Below are 23,925 nucleotides of genomic sequence, written 5' to 3'. Positions count from 1 at the left end.
GCATTTGTATCCCATATTTTCCCACCTATTTGCAGGCTCAGTGTGGCTTACATTATTCCATCATGGCGATCGCCATTTCCAGAGTGAGAGATACACATGGTATTATATTAGAACATGATTGACATAGTAGATTAAACAGTCAGTTATAAAGAGTTCATTATCGGAATTAGAGATAGGGTGGTATTGCGTTAATTCGTGGTAGAGTAGTCTTTGGTAGTCCAGTACAGTGAGTTGGATTTTATCTGGTTCAGGCTTGAGTTTCGTTGTGGTATGCCTTTTTGAACAGGTTGGTCTTCAGTAAACTCCGAAAGTTAGGTCGTGGAATTTTCTCATGGCTAGTGGTAAGGCATTCCATAGCGTGCTGATCTATTAGTGTTCCTGGGTGGTAAGTCTATGAGGTCTGACGTGTAGACTGGCGCCTCTCCGTAAATGATTTTATGAACCAGAGTGCAGATTTTGAACGTAATACATACTTTTATTGGGAGCCAGTGTAATTTTTCTCTTAGGGGTTTGGCACTTTTGTATTTCATTTTTCCTGTGTTTTGGGCTGTTTGGAGCTTCTAGATGATTTGTTCTTTACATCTGGCATATAGTGAATTGCAGTAATCTAGGTGACTTCGCACCATTGATTGTACCAGATTGCAAAATATTTCCCTTGGGAAGAAAGGTTTTACTCTTTTGAGTTTCCACTTTGCTTGGAACATTTTCTTTGTTGTATTTTTCGCGTGACTTTCTAGTGTAAGATTTCGGTCAATTGTAACTCCGAGTATTTTCAGGCTATCTGAAACAGGAAGGGTATGTTTTGGGGTGTTTATAGTGGTGGGTTTGCTCGTGTTGCGATGAGAGGATGAGGCATTGTGTTTTTTCTGCGCTATGTTTTAATTGAAATGCATCCGCCCATGAGTTTATGATTTGGAGGCTGTGATTAATTTCATTAGTGATTTCTTTTAGATCGTTTTTGAACGGGATGTAGATCGTGACATCATCTGTGTAGATGTATGGATTGAGGCCTTGGTTGGATAGTGATTTGGCCAGAGGTATCATCATTAGGTTGAAAAGGGTTGGTGAGAGCGGTGATCCTTGGGGTACACCGCATTCTGGTTTCCATGGTGCTGATGTTTTCGAATTTGATATCACTTGGTAAGTTCTTGCGGTTAGGAAGCCTTTGAACCAGCTAAGAACGCTTCCTCCAATCCCGAAGTACTCTAGGATGTTTAATAATATTTTATGGCTTACCATGTCGAATACGCTTATGATGTGGGAGGAAAGGGGAGTACATCTTACTCCTAAGTGGAGAAAACATTTTCTTTCAGTGTGAGAACCTTATATTCATACATTGCCTCCATGAGCCAGGAGTTTGAGTCTTAATAATTTGGTTTAGGTAGTGAGGAGATTTTTGATTTTAGGTTTCTTTGGTCCAACAGGGGTCCCATTGAAGATGTGGGGGGAGGGTGCAGTGAAAGGGTGTAGGGGGATGGGCTGAGCGGAGAAGGTTGTTCTCATAGGCAAAGAGTTATGAGTCACAACTCTTTTCTTTTTGAGAGATCTGCTGTTGGTGGTGGTGAGGTGGGGAGGTGTAGGTCAAGGGATAGGGTGGTTCATATGTTGAGTTTTACCAGGCAGTCTTCATGTACTTACATGCAATGCTAATAATATTGTGATTTTTCAGTTTGTGCAGTTATACTGAAATAATTGTTTTACACTAAATGTTTGTCTAAGGAAGTTTGTGAGGGTCTCTCATGTATACATTGGCATGTTGTGTATACCAGTCCAGTGAGAAATATTTGTAGATTTGTAGCAGGGTAATTTTGATGCTTATTTTTTCTTCTATTCTTTTCTCCATCATTAATTCTCGTTATAAACAATACAAACCCAAAACACAGACATTCAACAAATAAAGACCATCAAAACCCCTTCACCCCCGGTCAGGAGTGTAAGGTTTGACAAATATATATTACAGTAATCAACAGCGTTGGCTCATACTCTAAACCAGTTTTTCTCAAGTTGGTCCTGGAGTACCCCCTTGCCAGTCAGGCTTTCAGGATATCTACAATAAATATGCATGAGATTGATATGCATACACTGCCTCCATTGTATGCAAATCTCTTTCTTGCATATTCATTGTGGATATTCTGAAAACCTGACTGGCAAGGGGATACTCTGGGACCGACTTGAGAAACACTGATCTAGGCAATACATAGACATTGAACAGTTTGCTGCTCTTTAGAACCTTTGACTTATGGAATGGAGTTCATAATTAAGCCAACTCCTGATTATTCCAATCTAAAAATGGAGCACAAGTTTTGTTAAAGGCCTCCTTTTTTTATCCATGTTTTAATGCATAAATTACTTAAATAGTATGCTTACTAAAGATTTGACCTTTAGGGCACACCTCCAGTTCTAATATCTGGCTACTTCTCTAAGAGTGATAGCTAAATCTAATCTTGGTATCACTAAATTCCTCTAATGGGTCCAAAATTGTATTACTCAAGAATACAATTGAATAATCATGTATACAGAAGCACAGTCATAATTATGGTGCTAATTTTCAAAGTACTTAGACTTACAAAGTTCCATAGTAACATATGTAACTTTGTAAGCCTATGTGCTTTGAAAATGAGTCTCTGTGTCATTCTATTTCACTAATGCTCTTGCACTATAATTCAGAGTGTCCGTCTCTTCACTGACAACACTATTAAATCAATTTCAACAGCATTATGTCCTCAGAGTTAGGTGAAATTTAGCTAGACTTTTTGCCTTATCCTTTCAAACCCTGGTAGAAATATCAATACTTTGTTTTAACAATGAGGTAAGATTTTACTAAAAGCCAAGTCTTAAGTACTTCCCCTTTTATCTCTTCCTTGGTGCCAGCTTGTCCATTTGTTTTGCTTTCAAATCCTGATGGCTGTGGATTAGTTGTAGGCTCATGCTATTCTGTAAAGCCTGAGGTTAAGTAAATGTCTCAAGTGCACTGAAGTCAAATTCACAGCCCTTTATAAAATGTTTAGATTTTTACAGCAATGCACCAGATGCTGGTGAGTAAATTTAAGCATCTAGTACATGGAGGCATAATTATTTCAGACATCTTTAAGCTGATATGTTTATCCCCACCCCCACCCCACCCTTCTGGACAGTTTTTCAGTGAAAGTAGCTCTAATATGATATTGTCTGACAAAGGCAAAAGATCACCAATACTATCTACTACTACTTATCTAACACTAAACAGGTTTTTAAAAACCTAGTATTCTTATTTTAGAGAGAGAGAAAATACTTTGCTAAGCAATATTTATACTTTATAATGAAATGTTTGTGCTGTCTCTTTTATTGCTTTTACCAGGCTTTGTGTGAGTGGATTCCCACGACAACATGAGAAACACTGGAAAGAAGTCTGTGGGCGAATAGTACTGGACCCCAGTTTCATGGTGCAGCTGCTTACAGGGGTTTATCATTCTATGTAAGTGTTGTAAGACATAAAAGATGTAGCACATTCAGATGAATTTAAATTCAGATTTTATTCCATGACCAGGAGGACCATACAGTGCTATGAATTTGTGAACCCTGGATATAATAATAAGAATTTAAAGTTCTTATCGTGATGCCCTTATTTAATTAAAACCAGCCTTTCATTATGCAATAAAAACTTGATAAATCACAGTTCCATGTTAAAATTCAGAATCAGTATAACAAATAGTAAGTGAGTCTCTAGTTTTCTTTAGTGCTGTTAATTAGCTAACTAGAATTAGATGTTTAAAAAATTGGGTATTACCTGCTTCATTGAGTTGGAGCATAATTTTTATGTTATGATCAAAAGAAATATCAGAGGTGCTACAAAGAATAGTAGTTGATGCTCATCTGTCAGGACAGGATCCAGACAATTTTTTTTAACATTTTGGACTCCTTCCACTGTCAGCCTACAAATGGAAAACATTGTAGATTACGGTGACTCCAGGAGTCATTGTCTTGATGTAAGATAAGAAGAGTATATAGACTCTTGTGAAGCACAAGCCTATGCTGTTCAACATATTTATAAAATACACCTTGTGTATTTTTTGTTGCTCCATTTCAAAATGGATAGCAGAACTACAAAAAGCCCAGAATAAGGGCAATAAAAAATAAAAGGGGCTCAAGTGCCTTCTTTAAGAAAAAAAAAGTCTAAATAGATTAGAGTTTTTCATTTTGGAAAAGAGATAACTAGAGGAAATATGATAGAAACTTGTAAAGTCATGATCAGGGTGGAAAGGCTAAATAGGGGATGGTTGCTTTAACCTTTCAAACATGAACAAGAACATTGCTTGAAATCAGTAGATGTGAAAAAAAATTGTAGACAGTGTGGGGGTGGGGGGGGGGGGGTTCCACACAAAAAGCTGTGTTGCTAGGGAATGTAATCAAGTTAACAAACATGGGGCCCTTTTACTGAGCTGCAGTAACAAATGGCCTTAGTGCGCCCTTAGCGTGGGTCATTTGCATGTGCCAAAGCCATTTTTACTGCAGTCATAAAATATGCAATTTTCTATTTCAGTAATAGCCGTGCGCTAATGTTGCCATTAGCGTGTGACCATTTTAAAAAATTGTGCATTATCTGTGCGCCTAACCAGTTAGCATGCGAAAACGTAGATGCATTAACTGGTTAGTATAGAACACCCACTCTTCACCCTTGACATGGCCCCTCAAACACCGCCCCCCCCCCCTCCCCCCCCCCTCCCCCCCCCCCCAAAAAAATGTAAATGCATGCATATCCCAAAACTAATGCAGAAAGTGCATCCCTTGTTAGCCTTTTTTTGCTCCATTAGGTGTGTGTTAGTGCCTAATGCAACTTAGTAAAAGGACTTAGTAGTGGAGTTGAATACAGATTTCAACAAGTTCTAGAGAAAAAGCTATAAAAAAAAATTGCTAGCCTGGTCAACTTAATAAAGCCATTGCTTATCCCTGGAAATGATCTATCAGAAATGGATCTACTTTTTGGGATCTGCTGGGTACTTGTGACCTGGACTGGCTAGTATTGGAGAAACAATGCTGGACTTGATAGACCTTGCTATGAGTCTGCATGGCTTTTCTTGTGATCTAAATCAGGAAAATCATCTGCAAAGTTCAAGAGTCCTAGAATAACATCTAGAAATCTGCAGGCTTCTTTTGCTGCAGTTGATTTGAGAATTCATGCATGAGCCTTCAGGAAAATATTTTACCATTCACAGAAGTTGTTGGATTATGTGGTAAAAGGTTAGCATAGCTAGGTTTAAAAAATATTTGTACAAATTTCTGGCGGAAAAGCCCATGAAATGTTAAGGGAGATCATGGGAATATAACTGATCCTCCTTGTGGGCAAGTAGCATGGAACTGTCTATTTTTGGGGATCCTGTCAGGTACTTGTGATCGGGATTGGCCACTGTTGGAAATGGGATTCTGGGCTTGATGGACTTTTGGTCTGACACAGTATGGCAATTCTTATGCTGTTATGGGAGAAAAAAAGTGATGGAAATGGTATTTGTAGGAGGACAGCTAGGAACTGCTCTCTGGCAAATCTGAGGAGGGCAGCAATGTTAGTAAACAGCCTTTGGATGACCCACAAAACTTCTATAATAATGTTTTCTGGACAGATGAATCAAAAATTGAACTATGTTTCTTTTAATTTGGTTCATGCCTTTTTCAGTTGTAGCTTAAGACATGTTGCATTCAGCTACAGAAACAATTTAGTCACAGTAACAATTATTTTTTATTTTGAGGATACCAAACTGCCTTCCGGAGTAAGAATCACATCCCAACCATCGAGCATAGTGGTGTTAGTATCATGATGTGGAGCTTGATTTGCTGCACCAGCAAACACCCATCATTGATAGAACCATTAATGCTGTATTATATGAGAAATTGTAAAGGAGACCATCGGGCCTTCTGTCCCTAAGCTTTAGCTGATCTATTTATTTATTTGTTACATTTATATCCCACATTTTCCCACCTATTTGTAGGCTCAATGTGGCTTACATAGTACTGGAGAGACGTTACAGACTCCGGTGTAAACAAATACAAAGTGATGTTGTGGTAAGATAAAGTTCATGTGGCACAGCCACACTAGGGAATCGTACAATGGAAGAGTTGTGTTATATCCATTACGTTCTTTAGTTTTGTTGTGTTGCAGAGATCAGGCATTTATGTTGGATCGGTAGGGTATGCCTTTTTAAACAGGTTAGTTTTTAGTGTTTTCCGGAAGTTTAGGTAGTCGTTTGTAGTTTTCAAGGCTTTTGGTAATGCGTTCCACAGTTGTGTGCTTATGTAGGAAAAACTGGACGCGTAAAACAATGATCCTAAAATTCAAGTGCATTTATAACAGAATGGGTAAAGAGATTTTATGCTTTGAATTGGTCATGTCCTAGCCTAAATTCTGTTGAAAAATTGTGTCAAGACCTGAAACAAATTATTAATGCTAGCACTGAAGCCGTTCTGTATGGAAGAGTGGGCCCAAATTTATCAAGGGTGATGTGAGAGGACTGAAATAATTATGAAAAATACTTAGCTGAAGCTGCTGTTGCTTCAAAGAGGTGCTACCTGTTAGTGAATGAAGGGTTCATATAACTTTACAAGCAAGAGTGCTGATTGTTAAATCTTTTTTTATTTAAAAAATGATCAAAATATATCCTCTTTTTCTCTGAGATATTTAATGGATTATCTTTCTCTTTATTAGGGCTTAGATAAGGATCTAATCATGTTTTGAGTATAAATTATGCTGAAATATAGAGAATCCTAGGGGGTTCCCAAACTTTCCCTCACTACTCTGCTAGTCTAGACTGGACAGTTTCAATGCTAATGAATGATTGGAATCTTTGTAAAAAAAACTATCACTACCATTACTCTTATTGTCAACCTTTGAAAGAGACCAAGAAAAATCTATAGTGTATGTGCTCTTCTATAGCTGTGGGAAGAAGTAGTAGATTAAAGTAATATTTTAAAAAGACTGAAAAGGTGCAGTTGTATACTACAAACAATTTAATATAGGTGTTATACTCCACTCATAATCATAATACAATAAACACAGTAAAATATTAAAAACACATTTATTTACAAAATTCAACAAAAATCTGCCCCCTCACTTTCAACCTCCAACAATTCATAAAAGTACAAGTACTTCCACTTTTTGATATTATATAGCCGTAAAACAATCATATTTTTAGTTGTCTTTGAAACGTGCCGTAATTTGATATACTTTAACTTTTCTTGAAGACTGTCCCATAGCTGAGGGGTCAACCCTTGAAAAACAACTTTTCCTGTCCTATCCCAAGTAAACTCTGTGTAGAAGGGATAGGGAAGTTACCAGCAGTACTAGAATGGAGCAATTTGGTGGATTATTAAGGTATTAATTTAACCTTTAATAATGTGAGGTTGGATTATTTTAAAGTTCAAAAGGCCAAACAACCACCCTTGAATCAGATCCTTAGTTCTATTGGGAGCTAATGCAGAGCTCGTAGAAAGGTCTCTGGTTATTTCTGTTACTGTAAGTAGATCGGTATTCTTTGCAACCTAGAAGATGATTATTTTTTTATCAGGTCAAGATATATCACATTACTGATACCTTGTACCATTATCTTGTTCAGAATTGATCACTTATTTTGAAGCAAAGTTTATTCCTCTGTATTGCTGAAGCATTCAGTCAGATTTTGCTGCTTCTTGTCCAATACTTGCACTTTATGAACTGTACTTGAATAGACTTGAGCAGAGGCTCAGAAGTCAAATTTAAAATACGATCTTGCCCTGGGGAATTAAATGATACTGTAAGCATGGAGAGACATTTTCTCCCTGCTCCAGATGCCAGCCCACCCAACCTCCCAAACAAGCAAATAATTTCGTTAATTAAGCCCCCAGTTTCTTTTGGTAATGGCATCATACCCTTCTTCTCACCCTGGTTTCAGTGGTTTTAGCCTGCATCACATCCAGTTGTGTAAACACATGCAGAGAATTTCACTACTGCCAAATTGGGGTGAAAACCTACCAGTCTAATAAAATGACTCTCCAAGCTACCAAAACTCCTTCCTAAGCAGTAGATGGGTTGACCCTCTCCTTTATAGATAAGCATAAATCATTAAATATTATCACTTCTACCAGTGGCAATATTGTCTGCCCTATAAAGCTGCTCAAATATTTCCATAACCCCTCCCATGAACAGGATCAAAAAGCATTCATTTTTCACACACTATTTCCTAGACATAAACTGCCTTGCACGTCCTTACATTAAGAATATTGGAGGGCAGTTGGATGTGGTTTAGGATAGGGTTTATTGATACTGTGCTGTGTTTTTGATCAGGGGCATGAATGAACCTTGTATGCCAGACTGCATACTTGGACACTTTTGCGCTGCTTACTGATGAGTAGGAAGGGATGGGGCTTGGGGGAACAGTTAAAGGAAAAAGTTAAAATGTGCACTACAACACTAAAATGTTGGCTATCTCTTTTCTTTCCCTTGTGCTTTGTATGCCATTGCATTGTGCCATGGATGATATTCTGAAGTCAATAAATAGACTAAAATTAAAAGGTTACGTGATGCCGAGCTGGTGGAGTGAGCTCCCGAGCCCCCGTCCTCCTATTTCACCCTCTGGGCTAATTTTTAAAATTGTGTGGGCTGTAAGACTTTATCAGATTGCTTTGGGGGCCTCAGACACTTGCATTGATAGCACCCAGAGGATATGATGATGAAGCCATCATGGAAAGAGAAGAAGAAAAGTCGCTAACCAGAAACCAAGATGGCAGACAGACACAGCAGGAGCATCCTCAGTCAGTTCTGCTTGAGTAGCCAAAATTATCACTGAAGTCAGGGCCGGTCTTAGTAAGTGCGGGGCCCTGTGCAGACCAAGTTGGTGGGGCCCCATCCTAGCTCCCACCCTACCTCCACCCCATTGATACGATTATTCAATTTTTAGAAAATTTTTTATTTATGAAATTTCAAATAAAGACAAATGAAGCTAAACTTGTACAGAAAAACTGATTGAAATAATGAGCATAATGCTATCACGAAACCCCCCCTCCCCAGAAATTATTCAGTTCAAGTCCACTACAATTAGTAGTTCCAATTCTCATAACAAAGGAGAATAAAGGAAACATATTAAGAAAAGATCCAGTACTTTCAAATTCCCCTATTACTCTGTAACCCATCAAACCAGAGAGGCAACACAGAGATCCCCAACCCCAAGTAGCCAAAAAAGATGTAAGTGCATAGGTTCTCATTAAAGACAAAACCACAACACATTTACAGTACCAGATGTTTCCATAAATCTATATTAGAGATAGACTTTTAATTAAATTTAGATATTAGATATGTATCATATGACAAAGAATAAAGTGGTTGCTCAAAGCCTATACTAACAACAATCGCTCAACTGCAAAACACTATGCACAAATTTGTGCAAAAACACACTCAGAACCTTACTGTATCATAAATATTACATTGGGCAGACCCTAATACATCAATATACCACCCATAGGGAAAATGCAGACCGCCAACAATATGAAGCAAGGGATCATAATATCACAATTCTCATGTAGAGCCACAAAACACCCTTCCATAGCGTCCCTCCGGACCGGACCAGGATTGGACTGATGGGTTGTGCTCGCCTACCAGCAGGTGGAGACTGAGAAAAAACTCTGACTCTAGAGAGCCAATAGGAACCCTGGCCATGTGACCTTAGCCTCAGTATTTTCTCAGTCTCCCAGCAGGTAGGAAGTGAGCCCATTAGTCTCTCTCCTTTTCTCTTTAGATATTACAGATATTTGTGATAATTTTTCTGTGCCTGGAATCTTATTTAGAGGCTTGACAGGGTTTCCTTTCTCTTCTTTCTTTGACAGCCTCGGGGGTGTTAAACTCGGGTGTCTCGAGTCCACCCCCCTTCCTCCCTATCTCCCTGGCTTAGCAGGGAAGGGCCGTCCCTTTCTCTGGAAAGGTGTACCGTCTTTGGGAGAGGCAGCCACTTTTAACAGGTAGCTGCTTTAAAAGAATTAAATCAAATAAAAGGAAATTCAAAGAAGCAGCCTTTCTTTCCCCAGACTTCTAACGAGCAGGCAGCTCCAGTGTTTTATTATGATTGAGGGGTTATAAAAAAAAAAAAAAAAAAAAAACAGAAGAAAATAATTCAGTATCTGTGACTTTAAACAGCGATTTTTCTCATCAGATTTAATTTCCTCCATTTTCTTGCGTTTTGGCGGCGGCAGTTTAAACAAATGAAAAAAAAAAAAAAAAGAAAGGTGCGAACCGCGTAAGCGCGGCCACCTGTTTTTTCCGATATGGCTTAAAAGTTCAAATAGCTGCTGTCGGTCAGCGTCGCGCAGTTCACGCAGCCGGAACGTGTAAATTTTGCTCTCCCTTCAAGGTTTCTTCAGGTCCGGTGCTGCCTCCAGTTTTTTCGGGGCCTTTTTCGCCGGCTGTTGTTTCTTCGCCGTTCCACTGGGCTCCGCTTGTTCGGAGGTGTCGGGCGCGCTGTCGACGATCGCCACAGGGCCAGTGGCGCGAACGGCGGCCATTTTGTTTCTCCCTCCCTCCATCTTATCAGTCGGGGATCTCTCTGCTGAAGGTAAGGCTGCAGTTCATAGAGCAGTTCGGCTCCAAGATGTGTACACTTTTGTATGTGCTGAACGGCGTATTCTAAAATGCTCTTCACATCAGCAGGCAATATTTGGTTGAAAGGGGGCTCCTTTCATATATGGATATATAACAAGCTTTTCTTCTTTTAAATTTCTATGTATCACGGGGCTGTTAACACTAGTTTTTTCTGGTGCTCAGTCATTTTTCATTGCCTGGTGGAAAATCTACATCTTATCATAATATCATAATTCATTTCAAGCATTTTCCTCAATAGCTGTAGTATTATACAGTGTTTTAAGAACTTTAGAAACTTTCTCTATAGGCATAGAGTACATTTCTGTCTTTCTCATTCCCTGGTGAATAGGACTACATTGTCTAAGAGTCAATTGATTGGTACTTTGCAATTCTGACCATAATATCTTAGTTCCTTTCAAGCATTTTACTCCATGCCTATGATGTTATATAGTGTTTTAAGAACTTAACAGACACTCTCAATGGCTGTAGTGTTATACAGTGTTTTCTTTTTCCGACTTTAAGAAGCCTTCTCTAGAGGCATACAGTATATTGTTCAGATGCCATGGGGATATATCAGCTCTTTCATATTCTCTGAGGGACAGTCCTGTCTACCAAGCTCCCAGTCACTCAGCTGCCTTAGCAGGCATGCTTTATTCATGTCTTCCCTTCTTTTCCAACTGCCTTGAAGCCTCTCATATTTCATTTTAGCTTTCTTCTGGTTTTTACAGGACATATGGTCACTTAGAGAATAAAGTCATCCTTTCACTTAAAGATAGTGGACGGTCCTCAAACCATCTACTCGTGTTTGTCTCTACTCTATCAGTTCAGCATTGGCAGATTATAAACATCCTGGTCTGGTCCAGTATGCCTATACATACCATCTGCTATCTCTTCCTCTTCCTTAGAGACCTGATGTTATATCAAGCTTTCTTGAATTCAGATACAGTCTTGTCTACACTGCCTTCACCAAGTGGCTGTGGCACAACTTCACTTTTTTCGTTACAGGTAATTTCCAAGTTTGTCCTTTTTCATTTTCATTCTATGCGCCTTCACTCCAGAGTGTTCTTTCAATTGGAAGGGGATTCACTCACTTCCTGTGTATTTATACCATAGGTACATAAGTATGGTTATGCTGGGTAAGGCCTAAAGTCCATCAAGTCCAGCATTCATATCTAATGGGCATAGGTACATAAGTTTTGCCATTCTGGGGAAGCTCAAATGTCCACCTTTCTACAGCCAGAACAGCATTAAAGAAAAAAAAACAAAAAAAAAAACTCTCACGAGAGTATCGAACAGAAATCTCTGCTCCAAAAGCAAGGCTTTGCAGTAATTCTGCAAACTAACGCATACAATATTTGCCATGGCTGTTCACCACTAGGAACACCGGGGACCCTGGGCCTAGGTTCGGTGTTTTAACCTGAAACAAGCTCAACATTCATATCTATTGGGTGTGAGTCTGGTACTACTACTACTACTACTTAACATTTCTAGAGCGCTACTAGGGTTACGCAGCGCTATACAAATTAACAAAGAAGGACGTTCCCTGCTCAAAGGAGCTTACAATCTACATCTCAGTGAGGGGGGACGCATGACCGTGGTACGTGGATTAGTGGTATGTGGATTAGGGAGATCCAAGAAATTACAGGCCGGTGAATCAGACGTTCATACTGGGACAATTTTTTTCTGTCCGGAGCGTACTACCATAGCTGGTGGACTCCTATATTCAGAACTTTCTATATTCAGAACTTACCCAACTATGGAACGCCATAGAGATAGGGTTGGAGTTTGTAGCCCTATTTAACTGGTGTCCTTGGTCACCCTTCCTCTTCTCCTCAGGATCCAGAGAATGGCTAGTTTTTTGCTTATGCATTAACCGGTCATTTTCAGCAGTACTCTCTTTTCCGTTCTTTTATAGATCTAAGAGGATGTTCATTGCGCTCTTAGGGTCATTTCATTCTTACCTAGACGACTGCCTAATTGGAGAAAGTCTTATCAGCAGAGTTCTCAGGTCACTCACCGGGTGTTGCATTTCTTACAGTCTCTAGGTTGGGTGGTGATTGTAGCCAGGCCTCTCATTTGATCTCTCATTTGATCTCTCATCAGATATCTCTGATTTTCTCTTTGTTTAGTCAGGTTGGCGCACAGTCTTTTGTCTCCTCTGCAAACATCCCAGTTTATATTTTTCTTGGTGACCTTGGGCCTTCAGCCATTTCCTCGCTCTATTCTGCAGAATGCAATTTTACTTTCTAATGCCCAAGAAGGAATTTTCCTTCATCCTATTGCGAATCTCAGGGTCATCAATCGCGCTATTTAAGTGTCATCTAGTTATCTCAAGAACCTTAGTTCTGTCATTGGGATGCTTCGTGCAGTACACTTTTTGGCAGAAGCTTGTTTGTATATATTTTTTTTCTGGGGGACCTCAGCAATTCGTTTTACCTTCGGGTGAATTTTGTTTTCCCTACTGACAAACAAGGCGGAGAGAGCTATGTTGGTCCTTGCCATGGCAATGGGTTATGTCATCTGCCAAGGAGGAGTTAAGAGTATACTCTTGAGTTTGTACTCATTTTTTCTTAGTTGTGTCACCCTGCGTTTAGGTGAATGGACTCTCATTTTTTCAGCCTTACTTCCTCACTGCGACACTTCAGGGCTATCTCTTTTTGCCTTCAGGCTCACGAACATTTCTTGCTTCTTCCGTTCAGCAACAGTCTTGACGGAGACAGGGACAGATGCCAACGTCCAGCAGGGGTTTTTCAACCTTCTTTATGCGTTTCTTCCATCATCTCACTAGGTGTTTACGCAGAACCAAGGCACCCTTCTACATCCGGACCCCCAGTCACTCAAACTTATGGCGTGGTTACTGGGTCTGCAACATCTTTGATATTTTCGCAGGAAGTACTTCAAGTTTTAATTGCTTCCAGACAGAAATCTACATTAAAGTCCTATGAATCAAAGTGGCGACGGTTCACTCTGTGGTATTCCTCTCGCCACTTCATTCCACAAACAGTATCCATTTTGCATGTTTTGGAATATCTTCTGCATCTTGCGAAATCTTGTCTGTCTTACTCATCCATTAGAGTTCATTTGGCAGCTCTATCAGTGATGCATGATACTGTTGACAACCGCACGCTTATGCAGCATCCACTGTCAAAGCGGTTTCTTAAAGGAGTCCTGCACCTGTACCTCCCGCTTCGTCCACCAGCTAGGTGAACTAGGTGAACAGACTCTTAAAGTTCTGTTTTCTAGTAGCCATAACTTTTTCTATAAAGTTTTCCTCTTCAAGCAGTGTTTCCCAGTAGCCATTGCAGTAAGTAGATCTATGTGTGGAATACTTCTACGGTTGGTAACTTCTTTTCGGTCTGCTGTAGTTTAAAGTTTTCACCTTTCCCAATCGGTTTTTTCTTATTGGTTTTGTCCTTCTAGCCAGTAGGCTTAAAAGTTTTTCATTGTTTCTAACCCGCTATATCGCGAAGGATCAAGGAAATGAGAATGTCTATTTCTCTTCTCGCTGAGAGGGCAGTTCCACAGCGTATTACAACATATTCCACAACTTCAGAAGCGGGCTCTATTCTTACTACGGCGATTTTTGGTGCTCTCGGTGCACATTGGTAAGTTGGCAACTTAGTCCTAGTTTCATTTTATTTTGCTCATTGGGACACACTACATGTTAGTTGTCGCCAGGTGGCCTATGCAGCATGAACATTTCTTCAGTTTTCATAGGGTCCCTCCCTTCAGATTACTGCTTTGGTACTTCCCATCAGTCCAATCCTGGTCCGGTCCGGAGGGACGCTAAGGAAGGAGAAATTAGATCTTACCTGCTAATTTGCTTTCCTTTAGTCCCTCCAGACCGGACCAGGCCCCTCCCATGTTCTCTCTACTCTTTAGCTTCTTTTATTAAGTAGGAAGTGTATTCAGTAGGAAGTGTATTCATTCCTTTACGATTCGTGGAACAATACTATATATATACAGAACTTTACGTGGTCTATACCACTTCTCTGGTGGTTGCTGGTGAGCTCAATTGCTGGAATCTATCTATAAAACCTTAAATACGCCATACCACTTCTCTGGTGAGAGTTGTGGCTGAGCTCAGTTGCTGGAATATCTATAAAACCTTAAATATGATTTACCACTTTTCTGGTGAGAGTTGCTGGTAAGCTCAGTTGATGGAATATATATAAAATCTTAAGTGGGCCATACCACTTCTCTGGTGAGAGTTGCTGGTGAGCTATAAGACAAGTGAGCCATACCACTTCTCTGGTGAGAGTTGCGGGTGAGCTATATTATACGTGAGCCATACCACTTCTCTGGGGAGAGTTGCTGGTGAGCTATATTACATGTGAGCCATATCGCTTCTCTGGTGAGAGTTGCTGGTGAGCTATAGTACAAGTGAGCCATACCACTTCTCTGGTGAGAGTTGCTGGTGAGCTGTAATACATATCGGGCCATACCACTTCTCTGGTGAGAGTTGCTGGTGAGCTCTGATACTTGGCATTGCCGAGTGCTTTGTGGCTGCTAGGATTCCATACGGCACAGAAGGTCTTTCTTTCTTTCCTGCTTTGTTATTCAAATACTGAGGCTAAGGTCACATGGCCAGGGCTCCTATTGGCTCTCTAGAGTCAGAGTTTTTTCTCAGTCTCCACCTGCTGGTAGGCGAGCACAACCCATCAGTCCAATCCTGGTCCGGTCCGGAGGGACTAAAGGAAAGCAAATTAGCAGGTAAGATCTAATTTCTCCTTTTAGGGTGGATAGTGTTCACAATGAGTGCCTTTTATTAACGACCATATGTAGATCCTTCATGAGGCAGTGTGTCATGATTTAGGCTCTACACCCTTTCTGATGTTTTGGTGCCACCTCAGTAAGGCCAACACACAATCTCTCCACTGCAAAACACTATACACAAACTTGTGCAAAAACACACTCATAACCTTACCAAACCATAACAGTACTAATTCCAAGGACAGAACGAGCTACAACCTTATGCGTGGAAAGGCAACTAACTCCTGGTTTTAAATTAACAGACCCAAAAGTTTATACAGAAACACCAATTAATCACCATGCTTAGTGCAAATATACCTACAAAAAGATGGTAACCCCAGTGACAGAAGTGAGAGGGCATTGCTACCTACCAAGATGGGAAATGGTTGTCCAGACCCTATTTGGGCTGCTAGGGAATTAATGAAGAAACAGATGGGGGGGGGGGGGGGGATGTGGGGTCCAGTTCAGCCATTAGATATATTTTTTTCTCCATGGACAGTGAGGACTTCTACAGCCACCCAGATGGTGATGTTATTGCATGACAGCATCATGTCAGACGTACCTTCCAATGCTTAGAGAACTCCAAAGACCTTTGTGAGCCTGCGCAGGTGTTCTGTGCTGCTGCTAGTTACAGTAAACGTTAGTCTATTTAATCTGTGATAGCGTTCAGTTGGATTTACCTTCCTTTCATCAGTCACTCAGAAATATATACAGTTTTAATCTTTGAGATGTTCTTCGGCTTGCCAAAATTCAGTTCAGTTGAGCTGACAGAGTTTTCATCCTGCCTGAGGTAAAACCAGAATTAAACAATGACCTTCCTGTGACAGGAAAATGTTTGTGACAGATGCCTATGAATGGTATGTCTGTTGTATGGGAGAAAATCATCAGGTGCAGGACTGCTGTAAGTGCACAGAGATGTTGCCAAGAGCCAGGAAAATATGTCCTCCCAAGCAGGCTCCAGCAGTGCTGAGGAGGCAGAGTTTGGCACTAATGCTGCTTCATACTCTTTGCTGAAAAGGCACCAACAAGCCAATAAACAGAAACTGACAAGCTAAAAATGAATCATCTGCATGCATGAGATTGTCAGCAGAACATGTCAAAGGGATTCTTTATCAGGAAGGAAAGTGGCCAGTTATAAAAAGAGTGAATTGAGCTCATCTTCTCCTCTACTATCAACTCAGTTTCATGGCCAGGTCTCCACTGCAGCCTCATCTGATCATAATTGAGGTGTGGTGTGAATTCCTGAAGGAACACTATGGCACAGATAAATCAAAACTATGCTTTCCAGCCCTTAAGTCTTCTACTCGCAAACAGAAATGTCCTCTCTTCCTCCTCAGTGCTATCTTTAGAGGAAAGGTGGTTAGCTCTTTTTGACCAAGAATTCTCCTCTGCTAAATGGATGTGTGAGGTTTCTAGAAGCACATCAGCCTTTCTATTAGCAAATTGCTCCCCTGATCTACCATCAGACCCTTCTCTGCAAACAATGAAACTCAATCTGAAATTCCTACAGAACATTTTTAAAGTTGTCAGGAAGTAAGAGGCAGAATATGAAGTGGCTGAAAAATTAGGATGGGTTTTTTGACTACTGTCTGAGCTTCATCAACTCAATCATTTTCTGACTTACCCCTGTCCTGTCCCTCCGAGTCCGACACCGATTCACATAGCCTGCCTTCTGCCAGCATCGGAGCCTCTCCCTCAGACACGTCCTGCCTCCTCTAATGAACTTCCTGTCTTGCGCAGAGGTGGGACGCGTCTGAGGGAGAGGCCCCGCCCCGGCGCTGGCAGAAGGCTGGCTATGTGAATCGCCGGTGTCGGACTCGGAGGGAGAAATCCGCCGCCCTCAGGGCTTTTAAAACCAGCAACCACGCGGATGGGCGCGAGCGGGGAAAGGCGCAAAACTCACGCGGGAGGGGAGGAGGCAGGCAGAGAAAGGTATTTCAGGCATTGAGGCGCGCCGCGCGGGGCCCCCTTAAGCGCGAGGCCCTATGCGGCCGCCTCGGCCTAAGACCGGCCCTGACTGAAGTGAAACTAGCAATTGAGACATTGTTGGATAAAAAAAAATTGCAGAATATTCAGACAAGCTGGACGTTCTAGACAGCCTAAATTCTTTGAAAGGCGAGGTTACAATATGTTGTCAACAGGTGTCCGATCTTGAAAACCAAGTGCAACAAGTGACAACTTCTCAAAACAATCTATAAGCTAAAATCACCCCGATAGAGGGAAATCTGGATGACCTTGAAAATTGCATTTAGTAAGCTTGCATGAATCTATTATGGCTGCGACACTGAGAGGTTTCCTTGACATGGTTGGCAAAATCGCTGCAACTCCAGTCACTAGCAGGCCCTTTGAGACTTGAACAGGCATACCATTTGGGCCTGCGAAGAAATGCAGATGCATGTCCAAGGGTGGTGATCTTCATACTCTCAAAACTATGCACACAAGACAGAAATTTTATGCACCTTCTGCACAAAGGGGACATTAAGCTATGGTAACAAAAAGTTGTTGTACTTTCAGGATTTTACAGCTACAGTGACTGTAAGAAGTATAGTAAAAAAAAAACTGTCTCCCTCCTTCTGGGGGTCCAGCATCTCTTCTCCCCCTCTATTCCCCACTAGTGCTGTCAAATTTACGATTTGAATCAATTTGTTTCAGCAAAAAATTGGGAGTCCCAATTTGGGACTTCCCACCTCCCTCTCACTGTCACCCTAGCTGCTGCTGCTGTTGCTTCCCTCGGCGGCGGCAGCAGCAGCAGCAGCAGCAGCAGCAACAACAAAAGAAGATAAACCCAAAAGGGCCAGTCTCTCTATTGGCACAGGCTGCCGTCTGTGCCCCGGAACAGGAATTGACATTGGGGGCGGGATCGGCAGCCACACCAATGGAGAGTCCAGCCCTGTGTTGAGTTATTTTCTTATGACGCCGCTGCTGCTCTAGAGAAGCAGTGGCAGAGGTGTCGGGGTAGGAGGGGGCACAGAGAGGAGGCAGATGCTGGATTGGGAGTTACAGATGGGACAGTGGCTGGATAGAAGAGGTGGGGGAGAGAGAGAGGGAAAAAGCTGGATGGAAAGGAGACAGAAAAGGGGGGCAGACGCTGGATTAGGAGTTACAGAGATTGAACGGTGACTGGATAGAAGAAGTGGGGAGAGAGAGAGGGCAAAGGCTGGATGGAAAGAGGGCAGACAATGGATGGAAGGAAGGAGAGGAGGGCAGAGGCTGGATGGAACGGGAGGACAAGAGAAAAGGAAGGGAGATGCTGGTCCTGGGTGAGGAAAGACTAGAGGGGAACAGGGACAGGAAGGAAGGAAGAATAAGGGGAGAAGCTGAACATGAGGAGGGATAGGGATATAGAGATGTAATGCAGGGCATGGGGAGGGGGCAATAGAGACACAGAGGAGTGTTGCTGGACAGAGCAAGAATAAACATACTGAGTGGGAAGATGCTCAACATGGCAGGAAGATAGGGGCAGGAACACAGAGGGGAGTTGAATGATGGATATAGACACAGCAGAAATGCCAGATGGACCAGGAGACCCTGGCAAAAGAGTTTTTGACCCTTATAATGTATCTAATCATACTATGATATGGATTACTGTGGATATTGAAAGTGTGGTACAGAGAATCCAATATCCACAGTAATCCATATCATGTTTCTGGATAAGTGAACTTTTACTCCATGGGAATATGACATCAATATTTAAATCATGGCATTTTAAGTCTGATGCATGCTCCTCTAGGATCCTACTAAGTTATCTCTGAAAAAAATGTTTTGCTCCATCCCCTGTGTGATACATGGCATGAGCTGGAGGAGTGGCCTAGTGGTTAGGGTTGTGGACTTTGGTCCTGGGGAACTGAGGAACTGAGTTTGATTCCCACCAGAGGCAGCTCCTTGTGACTCTGGGCAAGTCACTTAACCCTCCATTGCCCACCGCATTGAGCCTGCCATGAGTGGGAAAGCGCGGGGGAAAAAAATGTAACAAAAAAAAAACTTGGGGGGGAGGGGGAAAATCGGTAGTGTTGGATCATCTTCCCATATGGGGTAATATCCAGTTTTCACCGGGCATGGAGAACAGTTTTATCTGATGTGCATAGAACGGGATTACACTGTTAGAACACATATTGCAGAACAATGGGTCCATGCACTTTTAGGCAGACTTTCAAAACCAACATGTTATAGGCCCCAGGGATTTTTTTTTTTGCTTACCAACAGTTACAATGTTATGTCATGTCCTTGGATCCTTGGAGTTTGGGGTTCCATACGGGTGATTATTTGAAAGAATTTTTGGCCAAGTTTTCAGAGGCTGGTTTTTCTGTGGCTGCACTTTATTGCAAATTGCAAAAGTTGTCAGTGATCAAAAGACTAGGATGTATTACGGGTGTGGTGGAGTATAGATTTAGGAATTGCTCTGGAAGCTTTGTATTTGGGTCAATTAATCAAAGGAATGCCAGAAATTTCAGTGAGTGTGGAATTGAGTTCCAATTTAGATTCCTTCATAGTGCCTGATTCACTCAAGAAAAAGGTTATAAGTTAGCCACCCCAATCTGTTTAAAGTGCACCCAAGGAACTAATTTTTTTTCATACATTTTGATCTTTCTCAACAATAACGTTTTTGGCATGCAGTACTGCGCTGCATCACAAGACTGTTATGCCATTCAATTCCTTTCTCGTCAGGTAGGCTACTCTTGGATAAATATAATGCATTTAGTCTCAACTGGGGTCACCTCCTTTTGCTTTGGAAGGTGGTGGGACTGGGTAAAAAATGATACTTGGTTTATGGATCAGCAAGGATGTGCTTTCTTTTTGGGTATGGTGCAACCATTATGTGCTTAAGTTTTTGAAGTAAAGGCAAGCCAAGTTTACTATTAATCATAAAAAGCTCTTATGTCTATTTGGTGGGTTCTTTATATAATCATTCATGCATAGGGCATGTAGTTTTTAATTCTCAATTCATTCTAATTACCAGAACCTAGGTTGGGGGGGGGGGAGACCCCCCCCATGCTATCCTTATTATAGCAAGAGCTTTAGGGTGGCTCCCCCCCCCCCCCCCCCCAAAAAAAAAAATGGCCACATGGCAAGTGCTTTACTTGCCTCCTGGCCATTTCCTGTAAGAAAGTGAGGCTTCCCTTTTACCAGCTGCACTAAAAGGGGGCCTCGGCGTGTGTGTAAAACATGGGCTGACACCAGCGCCAGCCCCCTTTTGCTGCAGCTTGGTAAAAGGGGTCCTTAATGTTTTTGTTGTAGTTGTTTCTTATTATCATTAGTTATACATTGTCTGACCGATAATATGGTATCCAATTGCTATTTTTAACTCACCACAGAGTGAGTAACTCGGGACTTGTTGGTTTAAATTATTATATTCTTTTAGTGAAAAAAGTACTTGGAATGTTATTCAGTTCTTATTAATGCTGAATGTCTTATATATTCTGCTTGTTTGACATACATGTTTAATAAACAGATTAAAATATGAACTTGCCCTGAGAATAAAAGAAATATCATTTTTTTCTAGTTACGAAGGGCTAGATGCACCTAAGTAACATAACCCTAAAAATCTGTGTGTACCTAATAGGAGTACATGATTTGTTAGTGCTTATTCAGTTGTTAGCGCACCTTAAATTTTATGCGTGTTAAAATTGATTTAATGGACGTTAACATACGGATTAAAGTGGGTTCAAAAAAATTCTGGTGGTGCACATCAATTAAAAAGGATGTGTTGAAACTGATTTTTATAGGGGTCACTGTTAGGATTGAACAAACGCTCAGTGGTGGTTGGCAATTTACTCAGACTGTCTGAACATTCCTGCTCATATATTGTGAAGACACACTTTGACCCCTGAGGCAGGCGCTTGTGCGCCGAAACACGGCCCGTGTCAGGTCTTTTTCACAATAAAGGACTGCCATTGTCTCTTTCTTGAAGGCCCAGTGTTGCTTTTTCTTGTCTATATTGTATGCTTGTATGCTGTATTACCCTCTCTTTTATGATTACGTATTGAAACAGATTTTTAAAATCTCTGAAAATGACCTGAAAACGAAACAATTTTTTTCCATGCATATCCCTAGAGCATTCCAGCATAGTTGATCAGTTTTGTGGAAATATTGCTTTAAGATTCTCTCCTGTTTTCTTTGCCAGTTGCAGCACATCCTATTATCCTGTCCTTATTACAAGCAGGATATGCGGCCCTCAGAAATGAGGGATGTTAGACAGTGTTCAGGCCAGAGGGGTAAAGAAGGGCCTCAGCATTTTCTAGAGAGGAGCAACATGCATATGAAGGACTTTGTCACCTCAGACCTATTTTAATAGTGAGCAAAATGGATTTGACTTTGTCTGAGACTTATGGCCCAAAACTTCTCTTTAAAAATTGTGGTTGAATTGGATCACTTTGGTATCAGACTTGTTTCCCCCGAGTGATCCCTTATTTAGGGTTTGATATATTTTTTAAGTTCTCTTAGTTATTGATACAGCTGCAACCTGTATCAGTGTATTGAGAGGCATGAAGGTATTTTGCGTTATTTTGCATTGTCTACTTTTTCTTTCAGTATCCTAGATGCAGAAGACCCCCCCCCCCCCACTCCACCTCTCAAGTAGCTTCAAAATGTGCCAGTGGTACAGCAGTAGAATGTTGAAAACATATGTAACTCATGTCTGATGTGCCTTGGGCCTGAATATGATCTCCCTAGTTGCATCACCTGTCAAAATTTGGTACCTAGAGATCTTGCCTCTGAACCTTTTCCTTCGCTGGAGGTTTCTACTGGAAGGACATCTTTCACCAGTTTTGTCAGAGAAATAGAAGAGAGTATATCATTTAAGTTAGAAAAGGACATAGAACCCACAGAGCAAGTTCTGAACAGCTTACATCTTACTCTGTTAGGTCTCATGAGTTAAAACAGGAAAAGTTAGCCACTTGTGATGGAAAGGCCCTAGACCTTGTTTGCTGTCCCACACAAAAACTGCTTGTATACTTATTGTCTGTCAGGCTTAAAAACCCAACTCAATTATGTTTTTTCTTAATGCAATTGGTACATATCACTGCTTTGTAGAGAGTAGGCCCATCTTGGTACGTTCTTTAATTGTTTGATATATGTAAGGCATGCTTCCTTTAGTGTTCCCACCAGCTTCCCCCTGTATCTTGGGCCTTGAGGTGGTTCTAATCCATCTGATGAAAGCTTTTAACCACTAAATTCTATGAGCTGAAGTACTTGACCTGTAAGGCTCTATTTTTTAGTATTGGCAGTGAGCTCTAGGCTTTACTGAGAGAACCACTCTCTAGAAGATTTTATAGCAAAGATTCTTTGTATGTATCCTACATTTCTGCCTAATATGGTACCGGATTCCCATCTTAACAAACATATTTTTTTCTCAGGTTACCTGTTCATGAGGTTGAATGTGCCTTGCACAAGCTTGGATTACAAAAGAGCTTTACCTTCTGCTTGGAGCAGACTGTGAAAACCTTAACTGGTCCACCTAACTTTTTGTTTGACCCCAATAAACCTGAGACTACCATAGCTTAGTGCATTGATTAATTGACTGACAGATTGCATCTTTTTCATTTATACCCAAACAGGGTTCTCTCTGTAAGGGCATGGCAAGGTTCATAATGTCAAAACCATGAGGTCAAGTTCCACAGAAGAATTAGTAGGACTGTGTCATAAACATTTGTCCATAAGTTCACATCTTGTTACTGTTTGCACAGAGACTCCTAGTCTGGTCAGTCTGTCCTTCAGAATCTCTTTGATGTTTAGAATCCAACTTCATCCCTCTCAAGAGTCCCCTGTTGCCTTAATTAAAACAAAACAAAAATATTATATAGGTGTGTTAACAGAAGGAATCCATATTTTGCTTCTCAGAGAAAACAAATTGCTTAACTGTAATAGATATTTTCAGAGGATAGGAGGATATTGGTCCTCATAGAACCCTCCCACCTGCCCCAAGAGTTGGCTTCTCCTGGTAATAGCTTTGTACAGGACTGAAGTATCCCTGTGCAATGGTGCTCTCTCAAATGTATGGTATATTTCTTTAGATAGCTCTGGGTTTTGTTTACTCATGCTAAGCTCTGAATAGGTTTGTATTTCCTGTGTGGGACTGGGCCACATGGGACCATGTATTTCCTGTGTGGGACTGGGCCACATGGGACCAGGTACATGATCCTTATAATCATGTACCTGGTAGGAAATGACCACATCTTGGTAGAGAATCTGAGCTGAGTCCTTTAACCGCTTTAAACAGTTCATGAACTGAAGGATTTGCAGACATTTCACACCCTCAGTAGATATTTACATCTCATTTGATCAGGAAGATTCCTCTTATAACAGGGGTTGGGAGAGAAGAAGCAGCACTATAAACTAGCTTCATGTGATGCTGTCTTAGATAGGGATAGAGGTTTTTCTGTATGCGTGACTTGCAGTGGTTTTCAAGCCTGTCACTAGGACATACTTAGGCAGTTGTTAGTGAATATGCTTAAGATTTCCATCCATTGCCCGTACTGTATGCAAGCCTGTCTTGTGCTTGTTCATTGTGGGTGATGTTACTCCATTGAGGACTGAGACCCTAATGTCTTCTGAGAGCACATTACAGGTAAGCAACTTTGCTGTCTAGACATAGGGTGATGTTTGAG

General features: G+C 41.1%; 1 protein-coding gene across 4 annotated transcripts in view; it reads left to right on the top strand.

Moving 5' to 3' along the window:
- FAM126B (family with sequence similarity 126 member B) overlaps positions 1-23,925 on the top strand; it is a 213,258-nt gene that overhangs the window by 110,474 nt on the left and 78,859 nt on the right. For all 4 annotated transcript variants that reach the window (XM_030209927.1, XM_030209928.1, XM_030209930.1 and 1 more), the window contains one exon: positions 3,338-3,454. In XM_030209927.1, the coding sequence (XP_030065787.1) occupies positions 3,338-3,454 (117 nt within the window). The remainder of the gene's footprint in view (positions 1-3,337; positions 3,455-23,925) is intronic.

This window comes from Microcaecilia unicolor, chromosome 7 (genome assembly GCF_901765095.1).
Source record: "Microcaecilia unicolor chromosome 7, aMicUni1.1, whole genome shotgun sequence".
NCBI classification, from domain to species: domain Eukaryota; kingdom Metazoa; phylum Chordata; class Amphibia; order Gymnophiona; family Siphonopidae; genus Microcaecilia; species Microcaecilia unicolor.
This window is presented reverse-complemented; position numbering and strand designations above follow the sequence as displayed.